The sequence below is a fragment of the Podarcis cretensis genome (genome assembly GCF_951804945.1).
Source record: "Podarcis cretensis genome assembly, chromosome: 12".
In the NCBI taxonomy this organism is placed as follows: Eukaryota; Metazoa; Chordata; class Lepidosauria; order Squamata; family Lacertidae; genus Podarcis; species Podarcis cretensis.
Genome location: NC_137181.1, coordinates 9,154,272 through 9,170,064, shown reverse-complemented (window position 1 = coordinate 9,170,064; position 15,793 = coordinate 9,154,272). Strand labels below are relative to the sequence as shown.

At 47.3% G+C, this 15,793-nt stretch overlaps 1 protein-coding gene across 1 annotated transcript in view; it reads left to right on the top strand.

The window, feature by feature from the left end:
- The window catches only part of LOC307199135 (mitogen-activated protein kinase kinase kinase 3-like), a 111,383-nt gene that overhangs the window by 62,065 nt on the left and 33,525 nt on the right, over window positions 1–15,793 (top strand). Inside the window, exons 4-5 of the mRNA XM_079946805.1 lie at window positions 10,611–10,654; window positions 11,147–11,246. Of these exons, the coding sequence (XP_079802931.1) occupies window positions 10,611–10,654; window positions 11,147–11,246 (144 nt within the window). The remainder of the gene's footprint in view (window positions 1–10,610; window positions 10,655–11,146; window positions 11,247–15,793) is intronic.

Genomic DNA, 15,793 nt, shown 5'->3' with positions numbered 1-15,793 from the left:
TGGTCAGAGTGTGGTGCTGGTAACACCAAAGTCACAGGTTCGATCCCCATACATGCCACCTGCCTATTCCTGTATGGCGTGGGGTTGGGCTAGATGACCCTCGGGGTCCCTTCCAACTTTACAGTTCTATGTTTAGTCAGAATCTCCTTTCTTGTAACTTAAAGCCATTGGTTTGAGTCCTACACTCCAGAACGGGGGGGGGGGGGGGACCAAGCTTGCTCCATCCTCTATCTGAAAGTCCTTTCGATATTTGAAGATGGTGGCGCTGTGGGTAAAAGCCTCAGCGCCTAGGACTTGCTGATCGAAAGGTCGGCGGTTCGAATCCCCGCGGCGGGGTGCGCTCCTATCGTTCGGTCCCAGCGCCTGCCAACCTAGCAGTTCGAAAGCACCTCCAGGTGCAAGTAGATAAATAGGGACTGCTTACTAGCGGGAAGGTAAACGGCGTTCCGTGTGCTGTGCTGGCTCGCCAGATGCAGCTTCGTGACCCGGAAGTGGCCACGTGACCCGGAAGTGTCTGCGAACAGCACTGGCTCCCGGCCTATAGAGTGAGATGAGTGCACAACCCTAGAGTCTGTCAAGACTGGCCCGTACGGGCAGGAGTACCTTTACCTTTTTTATTCTGTCTCCTATTCTTGGGAGAAAAGCAATGACAAACCTAGACAGCATCTTAAAAAGCAGAGACATCACCTTGCCAACAAAGGTCCGTATAGTTCAAGCTATGGTTTTCCCAGTAGCGATGTATGGAAGTGAGAGCTGGACCATAAAGAAGGCTGATCGGCAAAGAATTAATGCTTTTGAATTATGGTGCTGGAGGAGACTCTTGAGAGTCCCATGGACTGCAAGAAGATCAAACCGATCCATTCTGAAGGAAATCAGCCTTGAGTGCTCACTGGAAGGACAGATCCTGAAGCTGAGGCTCCAATACTTTGGCCACCTCATGAGAAGAGAAGACTCCCTGGAAAAGACCCTGATGTTGGGAAAGATGGAGGGCACAAGGAGAAGGGGACCACAGAGGACGAGATGGTTGGACAGTGTTCTCGAAGCTACCAGCATGAGTTTGACCAAACTGTGGGAGGCAGTGGAAGACAGGAGTGCTTGGCGTGCTCTGGTCCAGGGGGTCACGAAGAGTCGGACACGACTAAACGACTAAACAGCAACATCCTATCTCCTCTCATTCTCATGTTTTCCAATCTTAACATCTCCAGCTCCTTCAACCGTTCCTCATATGGCTTGACTTCCAGACTCTTGATCACCAGAACTGGATACAGTATCCCTTCTGTGGTCTGACCAAGACAGAACAGAACAGTGCTATGGCTTCCCTTGATCAGGAAACTAGACTTTGGTTGATGCAGCCTAGAATAGCTTTTTTTGCTGCTGCATCCCTTTTTGACATGGGTGGAATGTGTCCTTGAAATCAGGTAACGCCTCCTGCTTGCCAGGATGGAGAATATTAAGGGGAGCGTGAGGAGGTGTTGGAAGTTAGGTAGAGTATGAAGGTAAATTTGCCTTTGTTGCTCCATTGACCTTTGCTCTAGGGCAGGGGTCAGCAAACTTACCGCGCCTCGGGCCGGTGTCTCCAGCACCAATCGTGCAGTGGGCTGGAGGGCAGGGGAGCGTGTGCCCATACATGTGTGCACATGCTATTTCCAGCGCACTTCCGGGTCGGAGGAGGACCGAAAATAGCTTGTGCGCATGTGCAAGGGCCTCCTCCGACCTGGATGTGTACCGGAAATAAGGCTTGCGCATGTGCAAATAACACCTGCGCATGTGCACAAGCTATTTCCGGTGCTCCTCCGACCCAGAAGTGGGCAGCCATGCAGCGCAGTGCCGGTAAGAGCGGGCAGAGGCAGCAGGTGGTGGGGGTCGCCACGGGCTGGATAAATGAGTCCCTCGGGCCTTATCCGGCCCGCGGCCCTTAGTTTGAGGACCCCTGATCTAGAGTTTTGGGGGGGGTTGGGGGGGAGCAGGATCGTGGGGGCAGCCATTCCCTCCACCCCAAAGCATGCTCCAGAAATGATGCTGCTTTGTGATGTAGCTTTCTGCTGAAAACAAGCGTCCCTGCAATGAATTGACGTCCTTGTATGATGCACTTAACACCAGCCTTTTGGGCCAGGTGAACAAGTCTAAGCCTCACATAGCAAGACAACGGTGTTCTTGTAAGCTTTCCTTTGGCAAGGCAGGCTTTAGGGCCCATCTAAGTTCTTTGCCAATTAAAAATCAAATTCTGACTAATTAATCTATTAAACGCTGCAGGTGAGGGATTAGGGTAAACAAAGAAACGCGTCGAGGAGTACTATCGGAAAAAGCCAATGCAATTCTGGGCTGCATCAATAGGAGTATAGCATCTAGATCAAGGGAAGTAATAGTGCCACTGTATTCTGCTCTGGTCAGACCTCACCTGGAGTACTGTGTCCAGTTCTGGGCACCACAGTTCAAGAAGGACACTGACAAACTGGAACGTGTCCAGAGGAGGGCAACCAAAATGGTCAAAGGCCTGGAAACGATGCCTTATGAGGAACGGCTAAGGGAGCTGGGCATGTTTAGCCTGGAGAAGAGGAGGTTAAGGGGTAATATGATAGCCATGTTCAAATATATAAAAGGATGTCACATAGAGGAGGGAGAAAGGTTGTTTTCTGCTGCTCCAGAGAAGCGGACACGGAGCAATGGATCCAAACTACAAGAAAGAAGATTCCACCTAAACATTAGAAAGAACTTCCTGACAGTAAGAGCTGTTCGACAGTGGAATTTGCTGCCAAGGAGTGTGGTGGAGTCTCCTTCTTTGGAGGTCTTTAAGCAGAGGCTTGACAACCATATGTCAGGAGTGCTCTGATGGTGTTTCCTGCTTGGCAGGGGGTTGGACTCGATGGCCCTTGTGGTCTCTTCCAACTCTATGATTCTATGATTCTATGATTCTAATTTCCCTTTTTCCAGCCACGAAAGATGCAAGGACAGTGGTCCTTTTCTGTGTCTCTCTGTTTGTTGGGGGTATATGTCTGTGTCTCCCCCTATTAAAGTGAGTTAGGAGGCCAGCTTAGCTTCTCCCCCGGTTTCCTCCTGAGGCAATGGGCTCACGGCACTTGCCGTGACACCCTACGCCAGCCCGTTGAGTGGTGGAAAGCTAGCTCCCACTGACCCTACCATTGGCACACTTCCGAGAAGTCCTGGCCAACGCCTGAGTCTTCCACAGCTTCTCCAAGAAGTAGCTGTCCTTGCCCGGCGATGGGATTTCGTCACATGTTAGCAAGATGTCCTGGCCTGGGGTGACCTGTCTGGGCACATTTCTCATGGCAAGGCCCTCCACAAGCTTGCCACAAACCCTGATTTTGCTTCCAGGATGCCACCAGCAGGAAGGAAAGAGGCAGCTGGCCAGGAGTTTCTGGCTAAGAAAGTGACCCTGTACCAGGGGGAGAGGGATCTTGTACTTTGCTCCTTCCTGATGGATGAGTTTGATGCAATGGGAGGGAAAACAACACAGGGGTGAGAACTCAGAAGATCCAGGTTCAGTTGCTGCTGCACAACAGATAAAACGGGGGGGGGGGGGGGGGACTTTGGAGCATATTTTCTTTTCTTGTGATTTTGGCATTTATGCCAGATGGCAATTATTAGAGGCCTTACAACTCAGTAGGCTGATTTCTTTGCCACCGACGGTTCAGGACCTGCTTTCGGACAGGAATGATCAAATTACTTTAATAGTGGCTGAATTTTTGAGTGCTGCCCATGTAGAAAGACTGGGTCATTATAAAGAGAATCAGTGGTTCTTAATTGATTCGGTAGTGCTGTATTGTATTATTTATGCAAATTGATTTTCTATGGAGTTAAAGATCTGACCGGAACAAAACTTGTTATGTTCAGCTCGTATTTTGCACAATTTGTATATGGTGTCTGTTTGATAATGTGTGGTTTGATATGCCTAATAAAGAATAACTTTACTAAAGTTTAACTTTACTTTTGGACCAGAATAAGTAAAGAATAACTTTACTAAAGAATAACTTTACTTTTGGACGAGGGGGACACATTTATTTATTTATTTATATTTATTAACTGTGACGCCACACTGATTGTCTTTATGGGGAACTTTTCAGGGGCCACGGGGTAATGGCAAATGGGGCCCAGAGCCGTCCTGACCCATTTCACAGCCTGTGACAAAATGCGACGGCGCTGTTGCATTCCCTCCCTGCTTCCGCCGTCAATGTCCTGATTAATGGGGTCAGCAATGGCGGTGGCTTCCAGCAAGATCTCAGGGAGCGCTTGCAGTATAGCTGCCATATGACCCCGCTGGGGGAGCTGGGCATTGCCCCATGGTATTCCGCCGCCCGAGGCAGCTGCTTCAGTGGGCCAGCCCTGATGGGGTCAAAGGCCAAGGTGGCCAGATCAATGGGTGTGACTTCTTACGTCTTAAGTCCATCCACAGCTAAAGTTAAAGTTAAAGTTAAAAGTAAAGGGACCCCTGACCATTAGGTCTAGTCGCGGACGACTCTGGGGTTGCGGCGCTCATCTCGCTTTATTGGCCGAGGGAGCCGGCGTACAGCTTCTGGGTCATGTGGCCAGCATGACTAAGCCGCTTCTGGCAAACCAGAGCAGCGCACAGAAACACTGTTTACCTTCCTGCCGGAGTGGTACCTATTTATCTATTTCAAGCCGAGGGAGCCGGCGTTTGTCCACAGACAGCTTTCCGGGTCATGTGGCCTGTATGACTAAACTGCTTCTGGCGCAATGGAACACCGTGACGGAAACCAGAGCGCACGGAAACACTGTTTGCCTTCCCGCTGGAGTGGTACCTATTTATCTACTTGCACTTTGACGTGCTTTCGAACTGCTAGGTTGGCAGGAGCAGGGACTGAGCAATGGGAGCTCACCCCGTTGCGGGGATTCGAACCGCCGACCTTCTGATCGGCAAACCCTAGGCTCTGTGGTTTAACCCACGGCACCACCCACATCCCTTACATAAAATTGGACGTCTCTATATACAAAAACACATATTCCCATCCTCGCATTTACCCTGCAAAGGGTACAGAATCCACCCGTTTCAAATGAAGTTGATCTTTGGGCCCCTTTTTCTCAAATAGTTGTTTTCCTAGCGAGCGACACTTGAGTGCAGGGGAAGTCGAAATCCTGCAAATCTCCCCCCCCCCCTTCTTTTGCATCTGGCTCTCTCGCATTTCTCTCCTCGCCAGCCAAGTGCTGTTATGTGAGAGGCGGCTGGTGTGTTTTCTTTGGCCCTCGTCCAGAGGAGGTCACTGTTGTTGTTATTGTTTCATTCCGGAGAAGAAGGATGCAGTCATTATTTCCCCCTCTCTTCTGGGGCTCTTCTGGGGCTGTTTTAAACAAGTGCTCTGGCGATTTCCAGCAACACGTTGTTCCTAAACAGAGTTGTTCTGGTCAGCAGAAACGGCGTCAAGTCTTGCAGGCGGGGGTGGCAGCTCAGAGCTCTCCTGCTCAGTGAAGCAAACGGCGCTCATTGCATAAAACTTCAGAATTCTGTAGGACACTTCCAGGACATACCATTTGCATGGCGAGGGCTGTAGCTCAGAGGTAGAGGCTCTGCCTTACATCTAGGAGGTCTCAGGTTCAGTCCCCGGCGTCTCCAGGTAAGACTGAGAGAGACTCCTGCCTGGAACCCTGGGGAGCTGCTGGCAGTCAGTGAAGACAATACTGAGCTAAATGGACCAATGATCTGACTCAGCACAAAGCAGAGTCCTCTGTTGCCCCTTTTGCATTTTGCAGCCAGGATCAAGGAGGCCATGTGACTCATGAGCAGAGAGATGGGGAGGGAACCACCTGAATACGAGTTTGTGTGTGTATTATTATTATTATTATTATTATTATTATTATTATTATTATTATTATTTCTATACTGCCCTAAAACCAGGGGTCTCAGGGCGGATCACAGAATAAAATCAAGATACAGTCGTACCTTGGATCCCGAACGCCTTGCGAGTCAAACGTTTTGGCTCCCGAACGGTGCAAACCTGGAAGCATAGCTGTCAACGTTTCCCTTTTCTTGCGAGGAATCCTATTCAGAATAAGGGAATTTCCCTTAAAAAAAGGGAAACGTTGACAGCTATGGAAGTGAGTGTTTCGGTTTGCGAACGTTCTTTGGAACCCAAATGTCCCAACGCGACTTCCGCGACTTCCGATTGGCTGCAGGAGCTTCCTGCAGCCAATTGGAAGCCGCGCCTTGGTTTCCGAACATTTTGCAAGTCGAATGGACTTCCGGAATGGATTCTGTTCGACGTCCGAAGTACCAATGTATAAAACCACAAAATAAATAATTGAAATAAAAACAACAACCCAATCACCCCCCCAAAAAAACACATTTCAATAGGGCATAGGATGTACCGTATTTTTCGCTCTATAGGACACACGTTTCCCCTTCTAAAAAGTAAAGGAAAATGTGTGTGCGTCTTATGGAGTGAATGCAGGCTGTGCAGCTAAGCCCAAAGCCAGAACAGGGAGACAGAGCGCTGCGCAGTGCTCCGTCTCGCTGTTCTAGCTTGGGGTTTGCTGCGCAAAGCCTCCGCAGGGCAGGGGGGGTGCCTTCACCCCGCTGCTCTGCGGAGGCTTCAAAGGCTGTCCCCGAAGCCAGAACAGCGAGAGGCTATCCCAGAAGCCAGATCCCTCTTGCTGTTCTGGCTTCTGGGGTTCAGAATTTTTTTCTTCTTGTTTCCCCCCCCCCCCCCGCCGCCGCCCCAAAACTAGGTGCGTCTTATCGTCCGGTGCATCCTATAGAGCGAAAAATACGGTAAATCAGATCAACCAAAGGCCTGGTTAAAAAGGAACATTTTTGCCGGGCGCCTAAAGGTGTATAATGAAGGCACCAGGCAAACGTCCTTGGAAAGAGCATTCCACAGACAGCGAGCCACAGCAGAGAAGGCCCTGTTCTGGTGTTGCCACCCTCCTTGTAGGTTTTTTTCTTTTTAAAAGCTGTATCCGTAACCAGAATGTCACAAAATAGTGGCAATTTTCAAGTTCTTCAAAACCCTGATGAAGTGTAGGATGGGAGCATGGAAACTGCCAACTGCGCTCTGGGCAAAGTATGAGTAAAAGATAAGGAGAGTTTTCAGGAAGAGACGTCACCCCACTCGCCCATCTAGGAATTCTCCTTATTTGATAGAAAGCAACGTGTGGCTGATTTTTCCAAGGCCTGCTTTATCCAGGGTAGGGAATACATTTTTTTTCCACCCAGAAAAGAAAGGAAGGGAGGAGAGAGTTGACGCTGTAATTTATTTTTGTATTTATTTATTTCTGAAAAATCTATTAATAGTGGGGCCCTTCAACCAATGGGCTTTGCTGCTTGGTTTCAGGCCACAAGGATTGTGTACACTTGCTAGGAATGTGGGGGAAATTCAGTCCCATTCGTGTTGAAAGGTGAGCCTACCAAATCCATACTTTCTGAAGCGTCACAAAAACCCAAACTCAGCCACTGCTTCGAAATTTGCGGTGCATTTCTCTAGCCGTGTAATGTCCACGAAAATACCCATTTACTAGGGTAATTGCTTGTAAAACACTTAGAACAGGGGTCAGCAAGCTTTTTCAGCAGGGGGCCGGTCCACTGTCCCTCAGACCTTGTGGGGAGCTGGACTATATTTTTGGGGGGAGGGGGAATGAACGAATTCCTATGCCCCACAAATAACCCAGAGATGCATTTTAAATAAAAGGACACGTTCTACTCATGTAAAAACATACTGATTCCCGAACTGTCCGCGAGCCGGATCCGGCCCCCGGGCCTTAGTTTGCCTACCCATGACTTAGAAGTTTTGCCACAATCAAGGAATATATGCATTTTCTTAAATAATACAAAATATGCATGAACACATGTGCATTTAAAAATAAACGTACCAAGTTGCATTACATCAGGGGAAATTGCTGTGCAAAAAAAAAAATGTATATTAGGATAAATTGCAAGGGGGGGGGGAATTGCATATTAGAAGAAATTTGCACTAAAATGCTGATGAATTTTCATGAGGACTTAAAAAAAAAGAATTGCGAACTGATGCAGACGTGTGGAGAACTGAACTGAGTTTAAGTCTAGAAAAGATGAGAAACCAAGAGAAGCCGAAATTGGCACATACCCAACTGCCTGTGCCTATGAAGTGGAGGGGCAAAAACCCCAGGACTGCAGGACTGCAACTCTAGGGTGTGTTGGGAAACCAGGACTGCGATCCATTTGTAGTATGTAAACTTTCCACTCGTATTAAGGCCCAGGAATCGCTCGCAGAAGCATTCCCATCTCTGGAAAGCAGAATAGGCAAACTAGCCAAGTTTCCTGTGCCCCTATGGCATCATCCAGGCCTTCCCAACGTCCATCTCTTAAGCATAGCTGTCAAGTGTCCCTTATTTGGCGGGACAGTCCCTTATCCCAGCACCATGTCCCGCTGCTGTCCCTTATTGATGATGTCCCTTAAATAAGCTACTGAAGGTAATGGGGCCCTTTCTATGTCCAGCTGTGCTTTGTCAACAACAAATTGTTGCTTTTTTTGTGTTGAATATATGCTATATGGTAATTTATGGACCTAATAGGTATTTAAAGCCATTTGCATGCAACAAAATATTTATTATATCAAAGTAATTGTTGATCCCTTATTTTGGCTGCTGAATCCTTATTTTTGAGGCTGCTGGTCCCTTATTTTCAAATCTGTAAGTTGACAGCTATGCTCTTAAGGCAGGCTTCCTCAATCTCGGCCCTCCAGATTTTTTTTCACCTACAACTCCCATGATCCCTAGCTAGCAGGACCAATGGTCAGGGATGATGGGAATTGTAGTCTTAAAAACATCTGGAGGGCCGAATTTGAGGAAGCCTGTCTTAAGGCTTACAAACTTTGGCTATCTGCTCCTTCTAGAACTCTAGAACTCTTTTCTGGAAGCCCGGCAAAGAGATCTCTGGTCCAGAATGGGCCTGTTACCACTTACGACCTGTCACAGCAGACACAACCAACTGACCTTGTTCGGCTGGCTTGCCTGGCGCTTGGCACCGTTCCCCTGCAACCTCTGCCAGGGCCAGATCTCCAACAAAGTACCCTTCTGGTATCGAGTGTTGGTGTGAACAGCAGATGTTGTTGAAGCTACAACGCTCATCATCATCTAGACATTGGCTGCACCACCTGGGGCTGATGGTGGGTTGTCGTTGTTTAGTCGTTTAGTCGTGTCCGACTCTTCGTGACCCCCTGGACCAGAGCACGCCAGGCACTCCTGTCTTCCACTGCCTCCCGCAGTTTGGTCAAACTCATGTTGGTAGCTTCGAGAACACTGTCCAACCATCTCGACCTCTGTCATCCCCTTCTCCTTGTGGTCTCCATCTTTCCCAGCATCGGGGTCTTTTCGGTGAGGTTTGATCTTCTTGCAGTCCATGGGACTCTCAAGAGTCTCCTCCAGCACCATAATTCAAAAGCATCAATTCTTCGGCGATGGTCCAGCTCTCACTTCCATACATCACTACTGGGAAAACCATAGCTTTAATTATACGGACCTTTGTCGGCAAGGTGATGTCTCTGCTTTTTAAGATGCTGTCTAGGTTTGTCATTGCTTTTCTCCCAAGAAGCAGGCGTCTTTTAATTTCATGACTCCTGTCACCATCTGCAGTGATCATGGAGCTCAAGAAAGTAAAATCTCTCACTGCCTCCATTTCTTCCCCTTCTATTTGCCAGGAGGTGGGGGACCAGTGGCCATGATCTTTGTTTTTCTGATGTTGAGCTTCAGACCATATTTTGCACTCTCCTCATTCACCATCATTAAAACATTCTTTAATTCCTCCTCACTTTCTGCCATCAAGGTTGTGTCATCTGCATATCTGGGGTTGTTGATATTTCTTCCGGCAATCTCAATTCCGGCTTGGGATTCATCCAGCCCAGCCTTTCGCATGATGAATTCTGCATATGAGTTAAATAAGCAGGGAGACAATATACAGTGGTACCTCGGGTTAAGAACTTTATTTGTTCCGGAGGTCCATTCTTAACCTGAAACTGTTCTTAACCTGAAGCACCACTTTAGCTAATGGGGCCTCCTGCTGCTGCTGCGCCATTGCTGCACGATTTCTGTTCTCATCCTGAAGCAAAGTTCTTAACCCGAGGTAATATTTCTGGGTTAGCGGAGTCTGTAACCTGAAGCGTATGTAACCTGAAGCGTATGTAACCCGAGGTACCACTGTACAGCCTTGTCGTACTCTTTTCCCAATGGGGGGTTAGACTCCAATAACACCTAGAGTAGTTTTCTTCTGTGTTGGGCCTGTAGGTTTTCTTGGACTGTGGCTCCCTTCATCCCTAAACATTGGCCATTTTGGCAGAGGTTGATGGGAGTTGGAGTTAAGCTTTGTCTAAGGGGCCATAGGTTCCCCATCCCTGCTTCAGAGAACGTTCAAAGTGTTTGGTGTACTTTCTCCTTCTTGGAGCTTCTTAGCAACCCAGCACGACAGCTTGCTATTATTCCCCCCATTTTGCAGATGGAGGGGAGGCAGACTGAGGCCGAAGTCGGCTCACTTAAAACCATCTAGTGAGAGCACCATAAAGCAGAGATTTGGATCTGGGGCTTCCAGATTTGTCTAGCCCAGGGTTTTTTTGCCACTACGCTGCATCGGCTCTGTAGCTAATGGGTTTCTATCTCTTTTCGTTCCTCAGTTGCGGAATGCCAGGATCAAATTTGACCACGATGGAGAGAAAAGGTAGAATGTATTTTAATTAACTGACTGTGATTTTATGTAAATTGTGCTATTTTTACTGTTGTTAGCCGCTCTGAGCCCGGCTTTGGCTGGGGAGGATGGGATATAAATATAATTTTTATTATTATTATTATTATTATTATTATTATTATTATTATTATTACCTTCCCTGGCTCCATGAAGACTGATGTGTGTCATTGTGCTTCGTTAAATTGTATAAAGCCCACAGTCATTCTCCGTTCCATTAATTGTTTCACACGTACAGAGAGAAACTGCCTGTCCTTTAGGATCCTTCAAAACCAAAAGGAGTAACCCGTACTAACAATATGCTAATTTGTTTAAAACTGATTGAGTTTAATTTAATTGCATGCAATGTTGTTATGTGTATTTGCTTTTCAGAAGTGAAAGCAATGGAAGAATGTACTGCTGCCCCACATTACTGAGCAGAGGCAGAGCGACGCTTTAAATAACAAAATGCCTATTATTTCCTTGCAGGATTATGCAGTTCCAGAGGCCAGTTAAGTTCAAAGAAGTTCTGCAGAAAGCCATGGATGCTTTTGGGCAGATGATGGACTTGCAATACGCCAACAATGAGGTTGGTTTCTTTGCTTGCTTGTATGTGTGTGTGCTTAAAACAACCTCCTCTCTGCAAGGCGGGTTACAGCAAACTAAGAAAGTTTCCCTAGAGCTTGTTGGCTGGGTTTTTTTTTTAATTAAACTGTATATATATGTTGTTAGGGTGGCGCTTTGGTCTAAACCACTGAGCCTCTTGGGCTTGCAGATCAGAAGGTCGGCGGTTTGAATCTGTGCGATGGGATGTGCTCCCGCTGCTCTGTCCCAGCTCTTGCCAACCTAGCAGTTCAAAAACACCCCAGTGCAAGTATGAAATGAATTTTATTATGGTCCAAGACCAGATTCGCCAGTGCAAGTAGATAAATAGGTACCGCTGTGGCGGGAAGGTAAATGGCATTTCCGTACACTCTGGTTTCCGTCGGGTGTCCCGTTGCGCCAGAAGCGGTTTAGTTCTGCCTGCCACATGACCCGGAAAGCTGCCTGCGGACAAACGCCGGCACCTTTGGCCTGGAAGCGAGATGAGCACCACAACCCCATACTCACCTTTGACTGGACGTAACCACCCAGGACTGCAAGATCAAACCTATTCATTCTGAAGGAAATCAGCCCTGAGTGCTCACTGGAAGGACAGATCCTGAAGCTGAGGCTCCAATACTTTGGCCACCTCATAAGAAGACTCCCTGGAAAAGACCCTGATGTTGGGAAAGATGGAGGGCACAAGGAGAAGGGGACGACAGAGGACGAGATGGTTGGACAGTGTTCTCGAAGCTACCAGCATGAGTTTGACCAAACTGCGGGAGGCAGTGGAAGACAGGAGTGCCTGGTGGGCTCTGGTCCAGGGGGTCACCAAGAGTCGGACATGACTAAACGACTAAACAGCAACAACATCCAAGGGTCCTTTACCTTTTACATTTTATATCTTGTTAAGTACAGTGGTGCCCCGCAAGACGAATGCCTCGCAAGACGAAAAACCCGCTAGACGAAAGGGTTTTCCGTTTTGGAGGTGCTTCGCAAAACGAATTTCCCTATGGGCTTGCTTCACAAGACGAAATGTCTTGCGAGTTTTTCCGACTTTTTTTCCCTCCCCCCCCCCTTTTTCTAAGCCGCTAAGCCGCTTATCTGCTTATCCGCTAAGCTGATAAGCCGCTAAAAGCCGCTAAGCCGCTAAAAGCCGCTAAGCCGCTAATAGCGCTAATCCGCTAAGCCGTCAATGGGCTTGCTTCGCAAGACAAAAAAACCGCTAGACGAAGAGAATCGCGGAACGGATTCTTTTCGTCTTGCGAGGCACCACTGTATAAATTAAGAACTGGGCGCAAAGGCTTTTCCCAGCCATTCATGACACCTGCCAAAGCTTTCCTTGCACCTAATATTTAATGGGTCTATTAATTTGGTTGCAGGTTGCTTTGGGTTGCCCTGGGCAGGATAAAGAGCGGCTAACAAATTTAATAAACAATAATGATGAACTGCTTAATTAACCCTTGCTCTTAAGGAAGCTACAGGAGCCATATTCTGCTTTGATGTAGCCGAGCACCAGGGAAGCACACCCTTTTGGCTTTGCTTTCTGCCTGGGGAGAGGCTTGCAAATGCCACCTGAACAGGAGACCCTTTCTGCCCAATTTAGCAATTGGGCATTTAGCACTGTGGCACCTTCCCCTTAAATATTAGACAAGTTCCACCTCTGCTGTTCTTTCAGCACCTACCAAATACCTTCCAACAAACCCAGATGGGCAAGATATAAATATAACAACAACAACATCAACAACAACAGGAACAGGAACAAAAAATAAATAATAATAATTTTACACCCTTGTTACGTAGCTTTAGGTGCCAGGCTTCTCCCTCTTCTCCCAGGCTTTTGGCTCATTAAACTTATCTGGCCTTTTAAATTGTGTGAGTTCTGGAGAGTGGGCGTTCTTGTTTTTCTTTGTTATTATGGTATGTATTTTTGTGTCTTTCTATTGTGAACTGCCCTGGGATCTTCAGGTGAAGGGCGGTACAGAAACTTAATAAATAGTAATCATTACGCAGGTGGCGCTGTGGGTTAAACCACAGAGCCTAGGGCTTGCCGGTCAGAAGGTTGGCGGTTCGAAGCCCTGTGACAGGGTGAGCTCCCGTTGCTCGGTCCCTGCTCCTGCCCACCTAGCAGTTCGAAAGCACGTCAAAGTGCAAGTAGATAAATAGGTACCGCTCCGGCGGGAAGGTAAATGGCGTTTCTGTGCGCTGCTCTCGTTTCACCAGAAGCGACTTAGTCATGCTGGCCACATGACCCGGAAGCTGGACGCCGGCTCCCTCAGCCTATAGAGCGAGATGAGCACCACAACCCCAGAGTTGTCTGCGACTGGACCCAACGGTCAGGGGTACCTTTACCTTTAATCATTATGTGGAGATGTTCCCCTGTTTGCATCTGTGCTGGAATTGTCGATAGAGTTGCATCATCTAATCCAAATTGTTTTCAAGGTGCTTTTATTGTTATCTCAGGTAGGCTCCCTGCTCCCCAGCCACCCTCCCCCCAGTTCAATGTAAATCTCGCTTGGAAACCTGCGGAACTCCCCGCCACCTGCTTTCTTTCTTACTCACAGGCTGAAAAACATGTGTTTTTGCATGGGAGCAGCAGCACGATGGCCAAGACACCTCCACCATTCTTAATATCCTACACCTGTCTTCTTCACCCTCACAGGCTCAAACCTTGAGAAGCTTAGCGAGGTGATGAATCAGCACGCAGCAAATCGTGCCCCCCCCCTTCTCCCCCTGCCACGGGCGCCCTGGCTCATTAACTTAGCTGTTCAGTTTTACTGGCTGTAAGAAAGCTCTGCTCCATTTCCTGAGCCTGCAACCTGCCAACTCTCTCTCTCTCTCTCTGGTTTACGTGTGTCTATATTTAGGTCCGTGTCTGGTAGGGAACTTTCATGTAAAGAGCAGCCTCATTGGCAAGCGAGGCAGAAAACCTTCTTGCTAGACACAAGCAATTAGGGAAAAGGACCACAGGCAGAAGTTTTCAAACACGGTGTCTCTTTTTTTGGCGTCTCGATAACCGGGCACGGGACCACATGGAACATTGGTGGAGAGACTCCTAAGTCCGTAGGACATTTTATTCCAGTCAGAGGCAGTTTTTTGGAAGGCCTGTGTAGGTTTGGGGGTGGAGGATGGGGGGTGAGGTTAGGGGACTGCCAGGGAACTGCCCCCAAAATTCAGGTCCAAATTCCAGGCCAGACTGATTAGGGGTGGGGAAATGTTCAAATACAAAGTTGGAATGGGTGGATTATTCCCATTGTTCACAAAACTAACTTCATGTTACTTTCACATATGCATATTCATAAGTCTGTTCTGCCCCATTTTGGCATTACCTGTGGATTTTGTTCTCAAAAAAAAAAAGAAATCCACACACAGTGTTTTTTTTAAAAAAATATTTTATTACGAAACACATGCTTAAAAACATACATCATCTCCATCCACACAATTATAAATGTATTTTAAAGCATCGCAGTACCTTTTTTTGAGCAGAGAACTTCATCGCAAATTATGAAGAAGTGCGAAATCTTAAGGATAACCGTTGTTCTCTTTCTTTATTAAATTTGTATACGGCTCTTCATCCGAAAATCACAGGGTGCTCCACAACATTAAAATGCAGAATAAGAACACAAAATACGTAATAAAAGTAAAACCAGAGGCAAAACAATACCCCCCCCACAAACACATTTAAAAGGGCATTGCATGTCAGTCAGCCAAAGTCCTGGTTTCACATTCTGAACATTTATGAGGCCTTTCTTTAATTAAGTTCTGATCCTTATATTAGTCTGGGAAGTGCAAAAGAGGACCTGATTCGAATCCCAGTCTCAACAGCAGAAATACAATTGGTTGGGACACTGGAGAGGCCCTTCTCAGTGGTTTTTATTACACTCTACAAATTTTTAGCTGCTCTCCCTGGTATTTTTAAATTGCATGTTAGTTTTGCCTCTTTGTGGACTGATCTGCTTTTAAATTATATTGTGAGCTGCCGTCGGTGTTTATTTTAGACAGATGTAAGTTTTCCTAACAATAATAAGCACAAATGAAACCTGTGCCTCCACGACCGGATAGCTAAAGCACGCTGTTTTCTGAATTGAAATTGGAGCAGCTTTTATATCCAAAATAAGTACTCTTCTACCTTGCTCTTAGAAGAGCCCATTTCTTTTTTCCCCTTTCTAAATCAGTCACTCATCTGAACAAACCTGGAACGAAACGAAACCCAGAACAGGGAATCATGCAGAGACACAACGAGCAGCTTCCTTGGTGGTTAGACACTCAGGGCTTGCAGGGAAACCTGTAATTATCTGATGAATTCAATAACCATTTTAATTCTCTGGGCATGCTAAGAGTTCTCTCCCTGAAGCAGCTGCCTTTAAGAAGCACGCCTGTCTTGTTTTCAAACCGACAAACTACGCAAGAGCAGCTGGATGCTGCGTTTGCAGTTTATGTGCCCCTCTCTTGGTGGGTAGCATTTTGCAAGTCGGATCCAAGTCTCCGGAGTGTTTTATTTACTTTTTCCACACAGGTCTTCCCTCCAACGGAGCCAGCGGCGCTTCTGCACCT